The 20,565-nt window shown below is 67.5% G+C and overlaps 2 protein-coding genes and 2 non-coding genes across 5 annotated transcripts; 2 read left to right on the top strand and 2 right to left on the bottom strand.

Moving 5' to 3' along the window:
- Window positions 1-734: 734 nt before the first annotated feature.
- SLC30A3 (solute carrier family 30 member 3) lies at window positions 735-4,837 on the top strand. The gene is made up of 8 exons (XM_086631470.1): window positions 735-817; window positions 2,443-2,615; window positions 2,691-2,837; window positions 2,909-3,062; window positions 3,622-3,832; window positions 4,012-4,117; window positions 4,462-4,596; window positions 4,692-4,837. Exons 1-8 carry the CDS (start codon window positions 735-737, stop codon window positions 4,835-4,837), a joined length of 1,155 nt encoding a protein of 384 aa, XP_086487596.1.
- Window positions 4,838-6,091: 1,254 nt separating this feature from the next.
- On the bottom strand, window positions 6,092-16,323 carry GTF3C2 (general transcription factor IIIC subunit 2). Of its 2 annotated transcripts, XM_086631467.1 has the most exons (19): window positions 16,191-16,323; window positions 15,638-16,010; window positions 14,466-14,769; window positions 13,837-13,931; window positions 13,471-13,548; window positions 13,021-13,119; window positions 12,545-12,772; window positions 12,209-12,320; window positions 11,962-12,079; window positions 9,961-9,992; window positions 9,611-9,740; window positions 8,868-9,012; window positions 8,425-8,586; window positions 8,005-8,092; window positions 7,627-7,755; window positions 7,186-7,317; window position 6,850; window positions 6,423-6,580; window positions 6,092-6,298 (listed from the first exon to the last, which is right to left on the bottom strand). In XM_086631467.1, the coding sequence occupies exons 1-19, from the start codon at window positions 16,321-16,323 to the stop codon at window positions 6,092-6,094; spliced, it is 2,724 nt and encodes a 907-aa protein (XP_086487593.1). The 2 variants fall into 2 exon arrangements, with proteins under 2 accessions (XP_086487593.1, XP_086487594.1); XM_086631468.1 differs by lacking the exon at window position 6,850 and having other exon boundaries at window positions 6,423-6,530; window positions 15,638-15,953; window positions 16,173-16,323.
- Window positions 16,324-17,908: 1,585 nt separating this feature from the next.
- Window positions 17,909-18,072, top strand: LOC147529234 (U1 spliceosomal RNA). The gene has a single exon (XR_015222041.1). It is a non-coding gene; the product is annotated as a U1 spliceosomal RNA (small nuclear RNA).
- A 1,499-nt stretch (window positions 18,073-19,571) lies between these two features.
- Window positions 19,572-19,735, bottom strand: LOC147529233 (U1 spliceosomal RNA). The gene has a single exon (XR_015222036.1). It is a non-coding gene; the product is annotated as a U1 spliceosomal RNA (small nuclear RNA).
- Window positions 19,736-20,565: the final 830 nt, after the last annotated feature.

Here is a 20,565-nt window from a genome sequence, read left to right as displayed (position 1 = left end):
CCTGTACCTAAACTGTCCTCCCCACACCCAAACACGCCCCCGTATAAAAGCAGCCTCCCTTACACAAACAGTTCCAAGCCCCGTACGCACACAGCCCTCCCTTATCCCAGCAGCTCCCCTATACCTGAGCAACCCCCTTCCCTGAACAGCTCCCCCCATACCCGATCAGACCCCCCACCCCATCAGCCCCTCACTACTAGTTAACCAGGGCGCCCCGCGCTGCCCTGGCTCCTGGCACAGCTCCGGCACCCCCCGCAGAGCTGGCGCTGCTGCCCGGTGCCTTCCCGGGGCCCCGTGGGGCCGAGCTCCGGTGCAGCGTCCTGCAGCTGGACCCGCGGAGTCTCCCCCCGCGCCCCCCGTGCCCTCGGCTGGTGTCTCGGGGCGGGGGCCGCGGGCGGGGCCCGCCCCGGTCGCTCCCCCGCCGCCGGGGCCGGTGGCACCGCCGGGTGAGACCCTTCTGCCCCGGAGAGGGGCCGCGCTGACGGCGCTGCCCCGGGGCACAGCCGCGGACCCCGGGGGGTGCCGGCCCCTCCCGCCCCCCGACTCTCGTGCTGCGCGTGGCCTGGGAGAGGGGCGAGGCCAAGCGGCGGGGGCGTGGCCCGAGCCCCGGCTCCACTCTCCCTCCGGCCTGTGGGTCTGTGTGGGCGGTGCTGCGGCAGGGGGCGGGCCCTCGGCGGGGGGCGGGGCCGCGGCAGTCCCGGCGGCGGGTGCCCGCGGTGCTGCTCGCCCCCGGCATGGAGTCCCCAACTGGCACCGAGAGCGCCCGCCTGGTCAGCCCGCGGAGCGGCCCCGCCGACGGCAGCCTGCGCCTCAAGAGGTACCGTCGGCACCGGCACCCCATCGCTCCGGCACCCCCTCACCCCCGGCACCGGCACCCTCATCACCCCATCGCCCCCGGCACCAGCACCCCATCGCTCCGGCACCCCCTCACCCCCGGCACCGGCACCCTCATCACCCCATCGCCCCCGGCACCAGCACCTCCTTCACAGGAACCCCCATTGCCCCGGCACCCTCAGCACTTCCATCTCCGGCACCTCCGGCACTCCCATCACCGCGGCACCTCCAGCACCCTTGGCACCCCTGGCACCCCTGGCACAGCACCGCCACCCCCAGCACCCCATCACTCCCTGCCAGCGCCACCTCCCAGTGCCCCCGGCAACCCTGAGCACCGCCACCTTCATCATTCCCTGTCCCTGCATCTGCAACACTCGATCCCCTCGCACTCGCGCTGCGAGCACCGGCTCCCCGTCGCCGCCGGGATCTCCATCACCCCACATCACCCTCGGTTCGCCCAGCCCAACACCCGCACTCCCCGGCAGCCCCCGGCAGCACCAGCTCCCACCCCCCGGGACCCACAAGCCCGCGGCACGTCACGCACTGCCCAGCTCCCACGCCTCCCACTCCCCCGACACCGGCACCCCCGGCACGTCCGTACCCCCCGCCCCCCCCCGCGCCTTCATCCATCTAGCACGGACATCAGCACCTCCGCAGACCCCGAGCCATCCCTGACCGTCCGTGCACCGGCACCCGCACGCCCGCACCCCTGACACCGGCACCCATCCCCTCCCTGATACCGGCACCTCCACTCAAGCGTAACCAGCATCCCCACTCGTGCGCCAGCCCCGCTGCCCCTCGGGTGTCCGTCCGGCTGCTACCGGCGCCCAAACGTCACTTTCCCGCACCGGTACCGTCCATCCCTTCTCCCGCACTGCTGCCCCATGCATCAGCGCCCTGAGCCCCGGAACTAGCCCCCCGCCGCCCCGCTTCCCACGCCTCACGTCCCCGCACCGGCGCCCCGTCCAGCAGCCCGGCCCCAGACGCGACATCTCGGTCCCTCCGGCCCCGCCACCTCCGCCACAGGCACTCGCTCCCGCCCCGCTCCCAACCCCGGCCCCGCCACCCCCCGCCACCGTCTGGGCTCCCCTCGGCCCCGCTGAGCAGCCGGGCTGAGGCGGGCAGCTCCGGCCATGCGGGGCCGGGGCCGGGGGTGGACTGTCCCCGAGCATCGCCCCGGCCCCGCCGGGAGCCCCGCAACGCCTCCTGCCGCTGTCGGCGACCCCGTGGCTGCCCGTCCCGACGGGGGCTCTCGGCCGCCGCGGGCCCGGCTTCCTCGTACCCTCCCGGTGCCCCGTCGGCGGCCCGGGGCTGGCGCACAGCCCGCGGGGGCTGCAGCCGCCGGTTTTGTTACTGGCGGGGCCGGGGGCGGCAGGGCTCGGGCGGGCGCACGACACGGCCCCCCGGGACCGGCCCCGGGACCCCGGCCGGCGTCGCATGGGCCGGGACCGGGATCGGGGCCGCGGCCAAGACTGGGACCGGGGCCGCGGCTGGGAAAGGTGGCACCGTGTGCCCGGCACTTTGGAGCGGCCCGGCCAGCGGGAGTCCAGGGGATGAGGGGCAGGGGCACCGGGAGCCGGTGCAGAGGGCAGTGACCCCCGCCCCCAGTCTGTTTGCAGGCCCTCAGGATGCCCTGGCACCGCCGGCCCCCCCAACCCTGGCTCCCCGCTGCCACTGCAGTCCCCTCGCCCCCAGCCTGGGCCCGGGGAGGCTCCAGGCCCGCCGGCAGCTGAGCGTCGCCTGCACCGTCTGCTGCATCTTCATGGTCGGGGAGGTGATAGGTAATGGCAGGACTGGGTTGGGGTCAGGGGGCTGCCCCCGTGGGGCACTGGGTGCCAGCTGCTCTGCACCCACAGGTGGGTACCTGGCTCACAGCCTGGCCATCATGACGGATGCAGCCCACCTGCTGACGGACGTGGGCAGCATGTCTGTCAGCCTCTTCTCCCTCTGGGTCTCCACCCGCCCACCGACCAAGACCATGAGCTTCGGCTGGCACCGCTCAGGTGAGCCTGGGGGGCACAGCTCCACGGGAGCCCTGTGGCTAGGGTGGGTGCTGATGGCTCCTGTCCCGCAGAGACGCTGGGTGCGCTGGCCTCTGTCCTCTCCATCTGGGTTGTGACCGGGGCCCTCGTCTACCTGGCAGCCGCTCGCATCGTCAGCAACGACTACGAGATTGAGGCACGAGCCATGCTGGCCACGTCTGCCAGTGCCGTTGGCGTCAACCTGATGTACGTCCCACACAGGGATACACACACCCATGTCTCCTGCCCTGCCCCACATCCCCCCACACCCCCAGCCTGGGCCCTGGCCTCCCCTCCTGTGCCCCTGCCCCATGTGTGCTCCAAAACCTCCAGCCCCCAGGTCACCTTCTGTCCCTGTGTGCCAACCTCACCTCCCCAAGCGCTGCCTCCCTCTATTCCCTGTCCCCTAGATGCTCCCTGCTTCCAGCCTGTGTATGTACACCCCCTGGCACCCCACAAACAGCACCCCACCTCGGCTCTGCCCCCAGGCCCGAATCCCTGTCCTGCCCTGGCCCCACGTGTGCCCTGGCCCCACACACCCCTCTGCAGTGCAGCAGCTGCCCCGTCGCTGCTGTGCCTCCAGCCCTGCCCCATGGTAGGATTCTGCCCCACACCTCTCCACCCTCCTAGAGCCTTGGTGTGCCTGCCTGTGCCCTCTCTGCCTTGTGCTGCCCAGGCTCCGCTGCCTGCATGCAGGTGCCAGCAGGGCCAGTGAGGCCCCCACACCCTGCCCAGTGCAGCGCTGAGCCAGCCCTGCTCTCCCCAGCATGGCCTACATCCTGCATCAGTCCCCTGCCGGCCACGGCCACAGCCACAGCACAGGTGGCTACGAGCAGCTGGAGAGCACCGGTGGCTGCCTGCCTGGCCATGCACCCCTGCCCGGCAGCACCAGCGTCCGTGCAGCCTTCGTCCATGTGGTGGGTGACCTGCTGCAGAGCGTTGGTGTCCTCGTGGCTGCCACCATCATCTACTTCAAGGTGCCGGGCTGGACTCCCCTCTGCAGCCTGCGGGAATGACTCCCTCAGCCTCACACAGGGTGCCGTGGGGCACTGGGGCTCTGGCACCCCCATACCTGGGTGCTCAGCCCAGCTCTACCCACCCCAGCCCCACGTTGTGCCCCAGCCCTGTAGCCTCACGCAGCCCCTGCTCTCTGCAGCCCCAGTACAAGATCGCAGACCCCATCAGCACCCTCTTCTTTTCGGTCTTCGTCGTCGGCTCCACCTTCACCATCCTCAGGGATGTCTTCAGAGTCCTCATGGAAGGTGAGCAGCAGGCAAGGAGGGTGCAGGACCCCGGGTGCAAGGGGCTGGCAGGGCGCAGGGGAGGTGTGGGAGCTCCTCAGGGCTGCAGCTGCTGTGGCCCCTTACGCACTGGGCAGCTCACCCCCTCGCAAGCCCTGCTCCCACCCAGGCACCCCTCTGCCCTTCCCTTGCCCCCCTGAGCCTCCTGAGCCCATCCCTGCCTCACCCCAGAGCCGCCATCCCCAGCCTGGTCACAGCCTGGGGAAGCCCCCATCTCCGGCTGCCCCCACCACAAGCCCTGACCCTGGCGAGGACCAGGGTGGGGGGCCGGGGCCAGCCCCCCCGTGACCAGGTGCTGCTGGCAGGGGCGCCGCGGGGCATCAAGTTCGAGGCAGTGAAGGAGGTGCTGCTGGGGGTGCACGGGGTGAAGGGCACCCATGACCTGCACCTCTGGGCCCTGACGCTGAGCCACCACGCAGTGTCAGTGCACGTGGCCATCGGTGAGTGCCTCGTGCGCGGCCCCCATGACGCGGCCGGGGGTACCCGCTGGGTGCCCACACACCAGGGCTGAGCTGCACTGCCCCGCTGTCCCCAGATACTGGCACCGACCCCGAGACGGTGCTGCGGGACGCCACCTCCCGGCTGCAGAACACCTTCGGCTTCTCCTCGTGCACGGTGCAGGTGGAGCAGTACCGGGAGGAGATGGCAGCCTGCCAGCACTGCCAGGACCCCCGCGCCTGAGACCCTCACCCGCTGCACAGCTGAGCCAAGCCTGGCCCTGGTCCCCCACCCCACGGGTGTGAGCCACCCCAGGAGGGAGCGGCACAGGAGCAGGGGCAGCTCCCGGGCCCCCGTCCCTGCCCTGCATTGCCCCCACTGCTGCGGAGCCCCAGGGTGGGACAGTGACCCCAGAGCACACGGGGCCCGGGGGCAGCACAGGGCTCCCCCCAGGAACCCCCACCCCGAGCCGTGCTGGGACTGGGCCTGCCCCACTGCACATCCCCCCACGGAGCCCCGTTGTCCCCCACCCTGAAGGGGACAGGAGGAGGCCACTGCAGCTGCCAAAGGGCCCAGGGAAAGGGCTGGGGGTCTCCAGGGAGGAGCCCAGCCCTGGCCTTGGCCCCGACACTCCACTGCCCCCATGGCCATGGGGGACTGGGGAAGCTGCTCCTGCACCGGCATCTATGGAGACGGGACAGCCAGAGCCCAGAGCTCAGCCCCAGCGCTGCCTGCTCTGGCCAGGGCCGGATTCTGCCGTGCCTCCGCCTGATCCATTCCCACGTCGTGAGTCGTGTCTGCTGCACCTGTGTCTGTCTGTCTATCTGTCTGTCTGTTCGTCCGTCCCTTTGTGCAAGGAGTCCAGCAGCAGTGGCGGAGCCCGCGGCCACCAATAAACTTGTTGGAGAGCAGCGGCGGCCACGAGGGGACTGGGGAGGGGGGATGGCTGCGACCCCCCGCGAGGGGCAGAGCGCGGCCATGCAACGCGCCCCGTCCTGCACCACGACCAGCCATTACAAAACAAACCACCTTTACTGCACAGCTGAACACAGGCTCAATGTGAGCGACTTCACTGCTGCCGGCACCTCTGCCGGCCCCATCCACCCTGCCCGGCACACGGCAGTGCCCGCCGCCCCTGCCTCCGCCCACACGGGGCGCTCAGCCGGGGACGGGTGGCAGGAGGCAAAAGCAAGCACAGCCCCACACAGGTGGGGCCCCCCCGAGACCCACAGCTCAACCCGGGGACACGCATCGGTCCCACCGCCCTCCCCGCACCAGCTCAGATCAAACAGCGAAAAGGATCCTTCTGGGCCCGGAGCACGAGCGTCCCGAGCATTCCAGGGGATGGCCAGGGGCAGCCGTACTTCCCCGAGGTGGGGGCCCAGAGGGTAAGAAGCACCGAGAAGGGGAACGCGGCCCCCCGGACAGCACAGCCTGCCCCTGCCCTGAGCTCCCGCCCGGGGCAGTGTGTGGTGGCAGCATGACGGATCTGCCGCGCTACTCTGCCGGCGGCGGCGAAAGCTCGGTGGGGCTGGGGCTGCTGGGCTCGTCCCCATAGAGGGAACTGAAGCGGGCACGGCGCTCCGGGAGCAGCTGGTGACCCACGCCGGAGGCCAGCCCCGCCAGGCAGTGCACCCGCACGATGCCTGCCTGCCCGCCCGACGCCAGCCAGCTGTGCGAGTCCAGGTTGGGGCTGAAGCGCACCTGTGGGAGGAGAAGGGGGTCGGGAGGGAGGGGGCCAAGGCGCCAGGACCCCGGCACCCTGCGGCAGCCTCCTGGCCACGCCCGGCCAGGCCACACAGGGCTGTGGGCACAGGTGGCCCCTCACCTTGTGCAGGGACTCCAGCTGCAGGCGGTCGAGGCTCAGCTCTGCCTTCACCTCCTGTGTGTGCATCCTGCGCATGGGCTCCCGGCTCGGGAAGTTCTTAAAGCTGCGCTGTGAAGTGACAGCACTGTGATGGGCAGCGTGCCCCAAGCACAGTGGTCCTGGCAGCACCAGGACCACGGCACGGGCAGATGGTGCTTGGCCAGGGGACATGTGTTGCCCTCAGGGTCACCCACGGCGAAGGGCAGGAGCCAGACCCCCGGGGAGCACCAGGCAGGGCAGCTGGAACGTGGCAGACCCCACCTCACCACCCCGGTGCTGCTCCTACAGCTCTGACCCAGACTTGCTCCCCCTAAGGGGTCCACAGGGGTGGGGGAGTGGGGGCCCAGGCAGCCTGTGACACCCCCAGCTCCTTCCCAGGGCTGGGCACTCTGGTCCGCTGCCGCAACCAGGACACCAGGAGCTGCTCTGCCCGGAGCTGACTCACGCAGCCGTGATCCCCGCTGCCCCGTGTCCAGGCAGCCGTGCCCAGGCCAGCGGACAGCCAGGCCCAGCCTCGGCATGGCTGGGCAGAGTATCCCCACGCTCCCGGGGCAGCCAGCCAGGGCTCTGCCAGAGGCGAGGGGCTGCGGCGACGTCAGAACAGCGTCTCCTTGCCCTGCTGTTCCTGCCACCCGGCCGCAAACCCGCAGCCCTGGCCCTGCTCTCACCGCTCCCACCTGCGGTCAGGACCACCCAGCCCTGTGCCTGCCCCCTGCTCTCCTACCAGGTCCGTGTCCCGGAATCGGATGTAGCTCTTGGTCACCATCTCGCTGTAGAGTCTGGTCCTGGGCAGCGCCTGCTCACTGTCCTCTGCCCCAGCAGGGCTATGGGGCAGCAGGTCGGCTTTGTAGACTGGCTGCGGGTGAGATGGGGCTCAGGGCAGAGTAAGGGGGGGGGGGGGGTCCACCTGTCTGACCACCAGGGACCCTCAGGAGCTCTGCCCGGCCCCACAGCACAGTGGGTCTGGGGCTGGGGGAGGAAGGAGGTGCCCGCGTAAGGGCTGGAGACAGGCAGGGCCAGGGCTGCCCCATGCCTGAGCCTCACCCCGAGTCCCATCCCCGGGCCTCCCCCACCACGCAGCCCCTGCCAGGGTGAAGGGCACAACACACGATTCCCTCCCCGTGCGCCCCACGGATGGGCATGGCTGAGCACAGCGGCCTCTTACAAATCTGCGGTCCGAGGACCGCTTGACGTTGAGGGGGTTGACAGCCAGGTCGGGCAGCACCGCAGCCACCAGCTCGCCGGTGATGTCTCCTGCAGCGACCGTGTTCAGCCAGTCCGAGCCAGAGATGCTCTGGAGGAAGAGAGGGCTTTGGGGCACAGCGTCTGACGGGCTCGGAAGCGCGGCCAGCTCGGATACGGGCGGGGACACCGCCTCACCCAGCTGCCACGGTCCCGCGTCCGAGGGGCAGAGGATGATGCCAAGTGCCAGGGCCCCACACAGCCGGGCAGCGTCACCCCTACCCGCCAGCAGTGCGGCGCAGCTGGCACCAGGTCTGAGGCAGGTGCTCACCCCTCCGCCTGCCCCACACCAGCCTCTTACCCACACAGTGCCCTTGCGCGGGGCCACAAAGTACGCCTTGAAGCCCAAGTACCCGGCATCGATGTAGTGGATCCCGCAGAGACCGTAACTGCAACAGAAAGGGAAGGGATGAGGATGGAGCTCCACGCTGCCGCCCCGAGACAGCAAGTGCCAGGCAGCAGCCCCCCTCCCCACAGCCCCCGGCGCGCAAGCGGGTGCGGGGACTCTCCTCGCTCGAGCAGCGTGTCGCAGCATTGCGAGGCAGCTCAGGGCAGCTCCCCAAAGCTGAGCACGCATCAAAACCCCAGAACCCTTCTGCCGACTTGTGTCAGCCTGGGGCTAGGCAGGAGCCCTCCTGCCCAGCCCCATCCTTCCCCGTGCCCACCTCACTCGTGCCCCAGGACAGCAGCCCCCCGGCTGCACCAACGCGTGCCTACTCACGAGGCGTAGCAGTTGTCCTGGGCCACGGTGACACCATTGTAGGGCAGCAGCCAGGCCACCTCGGTGCTGAGGAACCGCTTAATGCTGTTGATGGGCTCGTAGAGCCGCCGCAGGTCCCAGAACTTGATCTTTCGGTCGCTCCCTGCCGTGACCAGGAAGTTGCTGAGAACCAGGAGAAAGGCAGCACTGAGTGCCCGGCGCAGAGCCGTGCCCCGTCCCTGCGGCCCGGGTCAACTGGCCCCGGTCCCGCGGCACAGCGCTGCTCCCGCAAGCAGTGGCCCAACACCCCTCACCCCGGAGAGCCCAACTTCGGTGCCTCAGAGGGTCAAGTGCCACTAGCACCGAGTCCTCCTAAGCCCATCCCAGCAGAGAAGCCTCATCTGCGGGAGGGAGCCTGCTCTCCCAGGCCGCGCCTGCACCAGTGCCAGCTCCACTGCCCTCACCCGTCGGCCTTGCACCATTCAATGCTCCGGACTGCGTGGTCATGCGCCAGGAAGCAGCGGAAAGGGTAGAGCTTGAGGGTGCCGTTGGGCTGGTGCACACACTGCAGCAGGGACTTGGTCAGCAGGTTCCAGATGGCCACGGTGCCTGTGGGAATGAGACCCGTGCTTGTGAGGAGCTGCCCTGCGACTGCGCCAGCGCTGGGGGCAACGGTGCTGGGGCTGCAGAAGGTGCCCGGCGCTGCAGCGTGGGACCCAAGGCAGTGCAGGGCTGGGGCGCTGCCAGCGGTGCCGCAGGGGCGGCAGGAGCTGCAGGGCACAGCCGGGGCTGCAGCTGTGGACCAGGGCTTGGGGCAGGACAGGAGGGCTCGGGTACAGCAGCTCCTGGCAGCGCAGCACACAAAACCAGGCACAGAACGGCATCCAGGGAAGTTGGACAGATGTGGATTAAGCCAGAGCCACATCCTGGAGCCGACAGGTACGTGAGGGTGCCTGTGGCCAGCCCACTGTAAGCCGTCCCCCGTCCCCAGGATGGGTAGAGAGGTTCCTGCACGACGTCTGCCACGTTCTGCAGCTCACTCCGACGCTGCCCTGTACTCCACTGTCAGGCTCCCCCATGTCCTGCCCCAGCCGAGGCCAAAGGAGCATAGTGCTCCAGGTGTGTCCCTGCCCACTGCAGGGTGAGGGCTGTTCCCTAGAGGCTCTGCCACAGGACGCAGCTCCTCCCTGTGCGGGAGGGGACTCACCGTCATAAAAACCAGCTGCAAGGTGATGATGGGGCTTGGATGGCATCCAGGAGAGGCTGAAGCACTGGCCGCACTCGGATGCGTTCCCAGCCTGGATGGAGCCCACCTGGAGTGTGGCAATACACTGCACCTGGAGGCCAAAGCACAGGCATCAGTCACAGCCCCAGGCTGGTGCCACCTGCATCCCAAGAGCTGGAGACACCCAGGTTTGGGAGCATAGGTTTCACCACCCGGGGCCGGTGAGCTCTGCAGGCATCCTGACCCCCTCCCCAGCTCTCCCACCTGCACCAGCCTGAAGACTTGCTGGGTGCCAGCCCTGATGGGGGACCGTGGCGGTAGAGGACACTGACCTTGCAGATAACGTGCTTGTGGAAGGACCCATCTAGAAGAGAGCAGAGGGTCAGGACAGGCACCAGAAGCCGCTCTCCTAGAAGCTCCCGGCAGCAGCAGGTGCTCAGCAGCCCAGAGCCTGGCTTGGTGCTCCCCTCGTCCCTGGCCAGAGCTGACAGTCTTTGTCCTGCCACCCATCTGGACCAGCGTCCCCACCGCAGATGAGCACACCCAGCAACAGAAGAGTACAGGAGCAGCAAATCCAAGGGCAGGCAGCAGCAGGACCCCCAGGATCCAGACCTGCCTGTGCTGGAGGAAGCGGCACCCCGCAAGGTGCCGCAGGTAGAGATGGAGCTGGGCTGATGGTCCCCCACCCCAGCGATCTTCACCCCACCACGACCAGCTGCCTGCCTTGCTGGAAGACATCTCCACCAAACTCAACGGGACTCAGAGACACACAGGAGCCAGACTGGACTGTGATGGCTCCAGAGAGGAAAGGAACAGCCATGCGGGACAGCACGGTGGCCACATCGACCAGGGCAGCTGGTGACGGGGGCTGGAGCAGCCTGGGCAGCCGCTCCAGGGAAGAGCAGACTGTGCAGAGACCCCCGTGCCCAAACGGCTCATGCCAAGGTGCCCACAGGACCCCCCACGCACCAGCGACACACAAGTGCTGCGGGGCCCTTGTCCCACAGCCCTCCGGCCAGAAGGGCCCCCAGTCCCCCAGCGCGGAGCCGTCCCTGGGCACAGCGAGCACCAGACGAGCACGTCTGCACCCTAGAGCACGGCTGCCGCAGGCGGAGGCGGTGTCGTGCAGAGACACGGAGGAGCCATGCATCTTCTCTGGCACCTCCGTGACAGCTGGGGCACAGCACGGAGAGCAGCCCCAGGCTCCATCAGGCGGAATCACCAGGTGCGGGTACCTGGAGCCTCAGGGAAAGCCAGCAGAGCCACGCCGACCCAGGAGCTGCCAGCAGTGCCCTGGCACGCCGCAGTCTGGCACTGGTCCTGCGGCTCCAAACCAGCACTGCCATCCTGGCTGCGAGGCACGAGGACAGTACGTGCAGCCGCAGCTGGGCTGAGGCGACGTGACAGGACCCGGCCTGTCCGCAGGAGCGTTGCGGGCTGGGAAGGATCCGTGCCTGCCGCAAGCTGCCCACGTGGGGGCTGCGGCAGCCGGCGCAAACCACCCAGAGCCGGCATCGTGAGAGGGGGTGAGAAAGGCAGTGCCGCTGGCTGACGCGGGTGGCAGCACGACGTGCCGACGGGGGTCGGCAGCTACGCTCAGGTGTGGGGAACCCATTTCCCATCGTTAGCCATGGATGCGTGGGCTGTTGGTCACGGCTGAAGGACCACGAGCAGCACGCACCGGCCATCAATCTCGCTCGGCGCCCAGCAGACGAGACTATTACACGCACCATTAGCCTGCGCCAGCCGAGCGCTCGCAGCCCCATATCCCTGCCATGACAAACAGCTCGAGCCGGGCTGGAATAAGCAGCTCTGCCACAACAGGACACGCTTCCAGCAGCAGGCAGGGAGGTGGGGAAAGGCTCGGGAACACACTGCCGCAGCCATGCCGTGCCCTGCAAGCCCACCCCGGCCATAGCCGCGCTGCCGACAGCACCCTCCCAGCGCACACAGCTCCAGGCAGGGCTGTACCAGGAGCTGTGCCCTGGCCAGGCTGCAGCAGTGTCCCCCAGGGACTGGACCTGCCTCTGGGTCAGCGGCGCTCGACATCCTCCGACACCGAAAAGCAGCCTCGCTCCCCTCCCCTGCTGCGTCTCTCTCTGCCAGAAGCTGGACCAGGGGCGGCAGCTGGTCCTGAGCACGGAGGTGTGCCAGGGCTTGCCGCCCCACCGGATACAGCTCCTGGGAATGGTCCTGCCACAGCCAGCAACTGGGGCCTGCCTCACCGTGCCCCAGCCCACCCCTCAGCACAGCATGCTCCATCCTGCGTGGGCAGGGGGTCCCAGCCCCGAGGTTCACATACCACCCACCCCGAGCAGCGCGGCTCTTCCTACCTTTTACCTGGGTTTTCTTGGAGCGCTGCAGGGCCCCGGGGTGTGGGAGGGAGTACAGCACCACTCTGCCGTCCGAGAAGGCCACGGCCAGCAAGCCCAGACGGCTCATCTGCGGGTGCTGCGGAACAACATGTGGGCTCAGCCCCAGGGTCACCGTCCCCCACCTGGGAAGGTACAGCTTCAGCGAGGGCACGGACTTGGGAACACCAGGGGAAGCCAAAGGTGCCCCCTCCGGCAGCACACCCACCTTCCTGGCAGCGGTGGGCGGCTCCCAGGCACCGCTGGGGCAGAACTTCATGTCCCAGACGCAGCCGTGGTCGGCAGCGATGGCATACGCCAGCCCAGCTCTGTTGGCGGAGCTGCAGGCATGGGTTAAGCGACGAGGAACGCGGGAGCTGGTGCCCGGTGGCTCCAGCACATGCTGGCAGCACAGCTGGCCACCGGCACAGCCCCCATGGGGTTCGGGACATGGCTGGCAGCTCTGGCAGAGGACGAACCTCACCACCCACTCAGCCGCGGAGGGACGAGAGGAACAGCCGTGCCCCAGCCCTCGGTGCTGGGCAGCCCCTGCCAGGCCACTCACCCCTGCTCCTGCTGCAGCGTGCCCAGGCCCCAGAGCTGCAGCAGCGCGGGGCCCGCATGCAGCCCGGCCACGCTGTGCGTTTCCTCCATGCTCCCATGGCAGTAGACAGCCACGTACTGCGGGGCTGCGGAGCCCTCCGGGGACGGGCACCACTCCATCGCCCACACGGGGCCACCCACGAAGAAGGACATGTCCAGACGCTCCTCGTGGGGCCGCAGCGAGCTGAACCTGCCAGCGGGGGGCAGGTGAGGGCACGAGGCAGGAGCGGTGCCACTGTGGGGTGGGAGCGCTGGCGCAGCGCCCCGGCACGGGGCCAGGCAGCCATGGGACCCCAGGCACGCCGCACAGCACGGCCGCTCGGCCCACCGGTGGTCCTGCTGCTCTGGGGCGGCTGCCCGGCCCTCGGACCTGCTGGCACCACGGCGCCAGGGCTTACTGCCCGTCCCAGGCACGACAGCCAGTGCCCTGTCACGGACCTGTTTACCCTGTACAGGACACCGTCGTCTTCAATGCCCTCCCGCTGGATGGAGAAGAGGGGAGACTTCTCCTCTGCCGGCACGTATGGGGCAGCTTCGCTGGAGAGGCAGAAGAAGGTGAGAGGACGTCTCCCCACTGCTGCCCCTTGCCCGGCCACCCCTCCACACAGCACCGTGCCCCAGCACCCATCCTGCATGTCCCGCTGCCAGCCACCCCAAGGGCCACTAAGACTCCACAGCCAAATCCACAAGACCCCCAAAGAAAGACCACCAGGAAAGTCCCATCCTTTCTGCTGGGGCCTGATTGTGCCAGAGGGATGGGGAGCACAGCACCCACCGTGCCCTTGTTTTCCCCAGCCCCGATGGCAGGGGCTGCCCGCTCTCCCCACCCCAACATCTGTGCCACGTGCCCCTCCCAGACCCTCCCTTCCTGCACCGCTCTGACGGTACCTTTCAGAGAGACACGTCCACTTGTGCACCAAAGGGATCCAGTCGGGAAACTCCCACTGCGAGTACTTCTGATCCCGCCTGCAGCAGATGTGCCAGACCTCAGCAACAGCCCCACTTCCCACCCCGCCTGCAGCACAGGCAGCCCCATGCCAAGGGCTCTCAGCCCCTGCCCTTCCCCACACCTTCCGCTCAGCCCTCTGCTCCGCCACCCCGTTCTCAGCAGCTGCCAGCAGAACCTGGATGTTCCCATAGCACAGGCTCCTTTCTGCCCGCACTTGTGACACTGATGGTACCCAGGGCACCAACAGCCATGGCTACCTGTAGCCTACTCCAAACCCCCCCACAGCACCCCGAGCCCCCACTCACAGGCTGCAGGTGAGGCTGGAGCACTTCTCCACTGGGGCCATGATGGAGTTGTGGAAGCCGTTGGGAGCGAGGCCTCGGCACTGGGGCTTGGATCTCTGGGCACAAGAGCAGACTCAGAGCAGGACCTGGCCAAGAGACCGGGTCTGGGTGGCCTCCGCCTGCCCAAATGCTCCCATGAGCCCCTGAGGGCACCCGCCGGTCTTAAAAGGCACCAATGCAGCCCACAAGTGCTGAGCTCTCCCCCAGCCTCAGCAGCAGTGGTCACCAAGACTTTGTCACATTGGGCTAAAGACATAAAGTCCCATTCAGGGGACTTCCACGAACTACAGGAGAGCCTCCAGGACCCTGCCCTTACCTCCTGTCAGCTTCAGCAGGAGCCTAAGAACCCCTGCACCCTATCCCAGGAGTACGTGTCACCCTGTCCCCATCCACCCTCACTCGGAGCTGCCTCTGCCCGCAGTTAAGCCCAAAGAGCTCATGCCTGGATTCACGGCGGACAGGCACTGACATGCCATCCCTGACCATGTCCTGTTTCAGGGCTATCCTGCCCCAAACAGTGCTCAGATGCTTTGTGCTGTTCAGGCTGGACCAAAGGTAGGAAGCAGCCACGGCAGAGACCCTGCCCTTACCCCTGCAGATGACGTCTTCCCACCGTGTCCTCGGAGCGTCTCCAGCTCTGGCTCCGACACCTCACTGAGCGGTGCGTCGCTCCCCTCCTCCTCCTCCTCTGCCTGCAGCAACACCTCCTTTGAAGGCACAAAGTCAGCATCTCGTGCAGGATCATCACTGTCTGTTTCCTCCTCCTTCCTCCTCCGGCTCCGACGCTTCTTCTGGAGAGGCTCTGGCTCTGGCTCCTGGACACCCTCGGTGGGAGCCGGAGGTTGGCACGCAGACGTCAGCTCCTCTGCCAGCTCCTGCAGGTACAGCAAAGCCCTGGGACACCAAAGGCATTGCCCCGAGGTGAGCGGAGGGAGCGCACAGGGACCGGCCAGCCCTCCCTCCAGGACCCAGCAGACATGTCCCTCCAGCTTGCGGTCTGGGCGAGCAATTTGCTCCAGCCCTGCCTGGCCAGGCTGCGGCAGAGCCCATGGATGCGCTGCCAGCCTCCAGGCCACTCATGCGGACAGCCAGTGTCCCCTGCCCATCCCCAGCGAACACCAGCCTCCCCGGGGCTCTGGCAGCGGGCAGGGGAACCGTGCCCAGTGGGCAGAGCTGCGCATGGCCCTTTGCCAGCCAGCGAGCAGGAAATCCAGAGATCTTCCCATGAGCTCTCTCAGCAAAGGGAGCTCCAGCACCCGGCACCCCGCCGCAGGCACCGCGCCCTTCCTCTGCAGCAGGGTGATGGCACAGGGGCACCATGACCCCGTCAGTTCTGCCCCTCAAACCCAAGGGTCGCGCCAGCACTCGGCGAGAGGCCCCTGAGCAGAGGGGCTCCCTCAGGACCCCCCTTTTATGAGCACGGGGTTGGCACAGCTTGCTCTGCCCCCCCACCCCCAGACAAGCCCCTTCCTGGCTTTATCTGGGACCAAGGGAAGCTCTTCCCCGCCGCAGACAGCCCGCTGCCGCCAAATGCCCACGGCACGCGAGCTCATCTACAGCCCCCACACTCCTGGATCCCAACATTCTCCTAAAGCAGAAAAAACACCGTTCCGTGGGGAATCAGCATGTCCCACGTCAGGAAAGACATCAAGACCCCTTCTCAGGCACAGATCTCGAGAAACCGCTCCGAGTGCAGCATCTGCCTGTCCTTCCAAACCCCCCCAGGGCACCCAGCACCCCCCCATCTGCTGCCCCCGCTTACACTTTGGCCGCGCGCCTTTTGGGGCGCCCGCCCGGGGGGGTCTCCGGGCCTTCCGCCGCCTCGCTGCCCCCCAGCACCTTCTGCACGCTGACGGGCTCCGGGGCCGGGCACTCCAGGTCCCGAGACAGTTTCAGCAGCAGCATCTCCGTCTTGCCCTTCCGCCCGCGCTTCCCGGCGGCGGGCACGGAACCGTTCTCCGACGTCCTCGAGGGCTCGCCGTGCCCCGGGCTCTCCGCAGGGGCAGAGCCATCGGGATCGCCGGGATTACTTTTCGTTTTTTGCTTTCGGGTAGTTTTTTTCTGGGATTTAGTGGCTTCTACGCCTTCCTCGGAGCGGGTCGAAGCATCCGGATCCCCGTGCGGCGACAGCCCGCCTGCCCAAAAACAGCCGGAGTCAGCAGGAGAACACCGGGGACCTTCTTACCCACCGGCCTCAGCCCGTGCCGACCGGAGCTCCGTGATCCGCAGCACCGGGACCGGGTATTCCACCGGGGGGCACGATGCGGTGCCCCCCGTGGAGCGACCCCGGCCACCGCCCGCCTCCCAGTACGTACGGAGCGCTCGGGGTTCACCCTCCCGCACCCGGCTGCGGCTCCGGTTGCGCCCGGTAGGCGCCGATCCCCGTCCCGAGCGGCCCCGGCGGCTCCGCTCCCGGCAGCGCGGCCCGCGGGCGGCACTGGACGCCATCCAGGCGGATCCCCACCGACTGGCTCCCGGAGCCGCCGCCGCCCCGGTACGGGCCGCGCCGCCAGCACGGAACCGGATCCGGAAGCCGCAGGGCGGCGCGGAGAGATGGCGTCACGCTGGGAACGTCATTACCGAAACGATCCGCGGCGCGCTGCCCCATTCCCGCTCTCCGCGCATGGCTCCGGATCAGCGGACGGGGATTCCCCGGGACCCCCAAACTCGAGAGGACACCCGGGGTAGAACGTGACGGAACCGGGACGTGTGAGATGATGAAGCGCAACCGCAGAGCGGTGACGCAGTTACGCGTCTTCTGACGGCAGCATGCGCAGCGCAGACCGGGGGACGGCGGACACCCCCGCGACGGGCCCGGGGCCCCACCTACACCGCGCCCCGGCGGGTCCGGTGCGGGCCCACACCGGGACAGGGACCGGATCTGGAACCGGGTCCGGGTCCGCCCGGTGCTGCGCGGGCTCCATCTGCCAGAGCCGAGCGGGACCGGGCTGGAGCCGCAGCGCCGGCAGCGGGAGGGGACCCGTGGGGCAGCGCCGGGGCTGCGGCTGCCGGGGTGACCGCCCGGGCCGCTGTCCTGCGGCGGGAACGCCGGCGGTGTCCGGGCGCTGTGTCCTGGGCTGTGCGGGGGTGTCTCAGGGACACGGGCTCAGCTCCGCCGCCGGCTGAACCTGCACAGGGCAGAGCAGGAGCCGCGTCCCGCAGCCGGGGCAGAGACCCCGGACGCTGCCTGGGGTAGCAAGAGCCGGTGACGGGACAGCAGGGACCCAGCAGTGATGGCTCCTGAGCTCCCGGGGCGTCTCTCGACTTTGAGAGAAAGGTGGTGTGAGTCCATACGCCTCAGCGGGGTGACGTGTAAGTGAAGTAGGGAACGCTTCCTAGGCCTTTTCTGGCCGCCGCAGTCAGGCAGTAGGTGCCAGCATGGCCCAAGGGCCTCGTCGAGTCGGGGAGATGTAATTAACGGAGGGCTGAAGTATGTGGAAAGAAGAATCAGAGCATCACGGAATGCTTTGGGCTGGAAAAGACCTTTGAGATCGTGGAGTGAAACGGTAAAGCTGGCAGCGCCAAGCCCACCACTAAACCACGTGCCCCAGTGCCACAGGCGCACGGGCCAGCGCCGGTGGGAGCCTCCCGGTCGGCCCGGGCACAGCTGCCTGTGTGAGACAACGGGGCTGTTACCGCTGACGGTGGTTCACCCGCGGCCGCGGGGAGCCGAGGGCTGCCGGGAGCCGGGTCCTGCCCGCAGCTCGGCCCCGGATCCCACCGGCACCGCTCCCCGCACAGCGCGTCCTTCCCCCGGCCGGGGCGGCGCCGGGCGGGCCCGGGAGCCCAGCGGGGCCGCGGGGGCGGGGCCATGCAGATCGATCACCGCGAGGCATGACGGGAAACTCCCCGCACGAAGCAGCCGTCGGCGCGGGCGTTCGCGGGCGCTGCCGGCGGCAAAGCGTGGGGCGTGGGATGAGGCGGGCGTGGGATGAGGCATGGAGTGGGATGTGCGTGGGGGTTTGCTCGGGGGTGCCCGTGCGGTGAGTGTCTGTGCGGCGGCCCGGGGCGGCGGGCGGCAGAGATTTGTCTCATACTTACCTGGCAGGGGAGACACCATGATCAGGCAGGTGGTTTTCCCAGGGCGAGGCTCATCCCTTGCACTCCAGGTGTGCTGACCCCTGCGATTTCCCCAAATGCGGGAAACTCGACTGCATAATTTGTGGTAGTGGGGGACTGCGTTCGCGCTCTCCCCTGGCAAAGCGGTTACAAAAGTAGATCAAGAGTTGCGGGGTGTTATCATTACAATTTACTCTAAGTGCCTGTGATGTGGGTAGGGATGATTGTCGCTAGTTCAAGTTGCTCAAATTCTCAACCAATCTGGCCTTGAACACTTCCAGGAATGGGGCAGCCAGTTTCTCTAGGCAACCTGGTCTAGTGCCCCACCACCAAGATGGAAGAATTTCTTCTTTAGATCTCATCTAAATCTCCCCTCTTTCAGTTTAAAGCCATTGCCTCTTGTCCTGTCACTACACACCCCTGTCCAAAGCCCCTCTCCAGCTTTCTTGTAGCCCCTATAGGTACTGGAAGGCTGCTGGAAGGTCTCCCTAGAACCTTTTCTTCTCCAGGCTGAACAACCCCAACTCTCTCCGCCTGTCTCCATACCAGAGGTGCTCCAGCCCTCGCATCATCTCTGTGGCCTCCTCTGGACCCGCTCCAACAGCTTCATGTCCTTCTGATGTTGGAGACCCCAGAGCTAACGCAGCACTGCAGGGGGGTCTCACGAGAGCAGAGCAGAGGGGTAAAATCCCCTCCCTCAACCTGCTGCCCACACTGCTTTGGATGCAGCCCAGGACAGGGATGGCTTTCTGGGCTGCCAGCGCACATTGATGGCTCATGGTGAGCTTCTCATTGACCAGTACCCCCAAGTCCTTCTCCTCAGGGCTGCTCTCAATCCATTCTCTGCCCAGCCTGTACCTGTGCATGGGATTGCCCCGACCCACGTGCAGGACCTTGCCCTTGCCCTTATTGAACTTCATGAGGTTCACACAGTCCCACCTCTCCAGCCTGTCAAAGTCCCTGGGGATGGCATCCCTTCCCTCTAGCGTGTCCACCACACCACATATGGACTTGTGGAGGATGATAACCTTCCCAAGAGTGTCAGCAGAGCTTGGGCCAGGGTTGGAGCAGAGCACGAGGTCAGTCCTGTGGCGCACGACCTGGTTCCCATGGTGGAAACATAAAGGGCTGAAGGACTGTGCAGTCATGACCTGTCCTCAAAGCCCTGTGATCTCACCGGTGGGAGCAAGGTGGGCAGCAGAGGCCGGACCATGGTGCGGTGGTTCCCCACAAGAGCCAGGGGATATCTGGGGTTTTCAAAACGAGGATCAGAACTAAGCAGTAATGGGCAAAACAATGAATTTTGCTGCCTGGGGACATCTTGTCCGGTTCCTGATGTGATGGCTCCAGTGTTGCTGTCTGCACTGGCCCCACCCGGAGCGACTCTGTCCACCCTGATGTCCCACCATGGGGCCTTTACCCGCACCGGATCCCGGTCGGCCCCACCATGTCACCGCCCCCCCACTCGAGCTTGGTCCCCCGGGGGCCGCGGGGGAACGGTGGAGCACGGCCGGTACCGAGATGGATTCAGAGGTGCAAGAGGACTACAGTAGCACTATCGTGACAATATGAGATCTAGACGACACAAAAATTACAAGCCCTTAAAGGATAACAGTCTGTTTTTGCAACCACTTTGCCAGGGGAGAGCGCGAACGCAGTCCCCCACTACCACAAATTATGCAGTCGAGTTTCCCGCATTTGGGGAAATCGCAGGGGTCAGCACACCCGGAGTGCAAGGGATGAGCCTCGCCCTGGGAAAACCACCTGCCTGATCATGGTGTCTCCCCTGCCAGGTAAGTATGAGACAAATCTCCGCCGCCCACCGCCCCGGGACGCCGCACAGACACTCACCGCACGGGCACCCCCGAGCAAACCCCACGCACATCCCATCCCACCCCACGCCTCATCCCACGCCCCACGCTTTGCCGCCGGCAGCGCCCACGCAGCGCCCGCGCATCTCGCCCCCGGCGGGATCTCGGTGCGGGGAGTTTCCCGTCATGCCGCGCGGTGCCCGATCTGCATGGCCACGCCCCTTCACGCAAGGCCCCGCACCTCCCCCGTGGGCAGCCGGACCCGGGACAGGGTCAGGATTCTCCCGTGTGGAAGAACCGGCCGGAGGACGGGAAATGCGCAGCTGCCGCCGAACGGCCTCTGTGCCCGGAGATCTGCACCCAGTGGAGCCGAGCAGTAGAGCGAGCGTGGCCCCGGAAAGGGGGTCGGAGGGAACCAAGGAACCAACCTCCCTTCCCCTAAACGTGGGGCTGGAGGAAACGTCGGTACTCGGGGCTCCTGCCCTGGGCCGTCGGGCACGTCAGTGGCCGGGCAGGACAACACGGGGTCGGACGCTCCAACCGGTGGTGCTGTCAGTGATCCTGGGGCCCGAGGACGGGCGGACACGTCCCTCCTTGGCTGAGGGGGAGGATTTCTCACTGGAGCGGGGTCCCTTCTGGGGACCTTAAAAGCCTCTGCCCTTGGGAACACTGGCGGTCCGGGCACAGGGACAGGGATGCGTTCGGTGCCGTCCTGCAGGACCTCCCCACCTTGAACTGAAGCGCTGAAGGCATTGCAGTGGCAGCAGGGGAAGGGGCTGAGATGGCACCCAGACTCCCCCAGAGCAAGAGACACCCATCT

The sequence above is a fragment of the Tauraco erythrolophus genome, chromosome 2 (assembly GCF_009769465.1).
Source record: "Tauraco erythrolophus isolate bTauEry1 chromosome 2, bTauEry1.pri, whole genome shotgun sequence".
NCBI classification, from domain to species: Eukaryota; Metazoa; Chordata; class Aves; order Musophagiformes; family Musophagidae; genus Tauraco; species Tauraco erythrolophus.
This window is presented reverse-complemented; position numbering and strand designations above follow the sequence as displayed.

What these genes read in the sequence shown, in the direction of transcription:
- SLC30A3 (XM_086631470.1), top strand. Translation starts at nt 735, where the DNA reads ATGGAGTCCCCAACTGGCACCGAGAGCGCCCGCCTGGTCAGCCCGCGG. An exon ending in GGCAGCCTGCGCCTCAAGAG is followed by an intron (nt 818 to 2,442) that starts GTACCGTCGGCA and finishes CCCCGCCCCCAG; the next exon opens with TCTGTTTGCAGGCCCTCAGG. An exon ending in CTTCAGAGTCCTCATGGAAG is followed by an intron (nt 4,118 to 4,461) that starts GTGAGCAGCAGG and finishes TGCTGCTGGCAG; the next exon opens with GGGCGCCGCGGGGCATCAAG.
- GTF3C2 (XM_086631467.1), bottom strand. Translation starts at nt 16,323, where the DNA reads ATGGCGTCCAGTGCCGCCCGCGGGCCGCGCTGCCGGGAGCGGAGCCGC. An exon ending in GGAAGACGTCATCTGCAGGG is followed by an intron (nt 13,932 to 14,465) that starts GTAAGGGCAGGG and finishes TCTTGTGCCCAG; the next exon opens with AGATCCAAGCCCCAGTGCCG. An exon ending in CGCCCACCGCTGCCAGGAAG is followed by an intron (nt 12,080 to 12,208) that starts GTGGGTGTGCTG and finishes GTTGTTCCGCAG; the next exon opens with CACCCGCAGATGAGCCGTCT.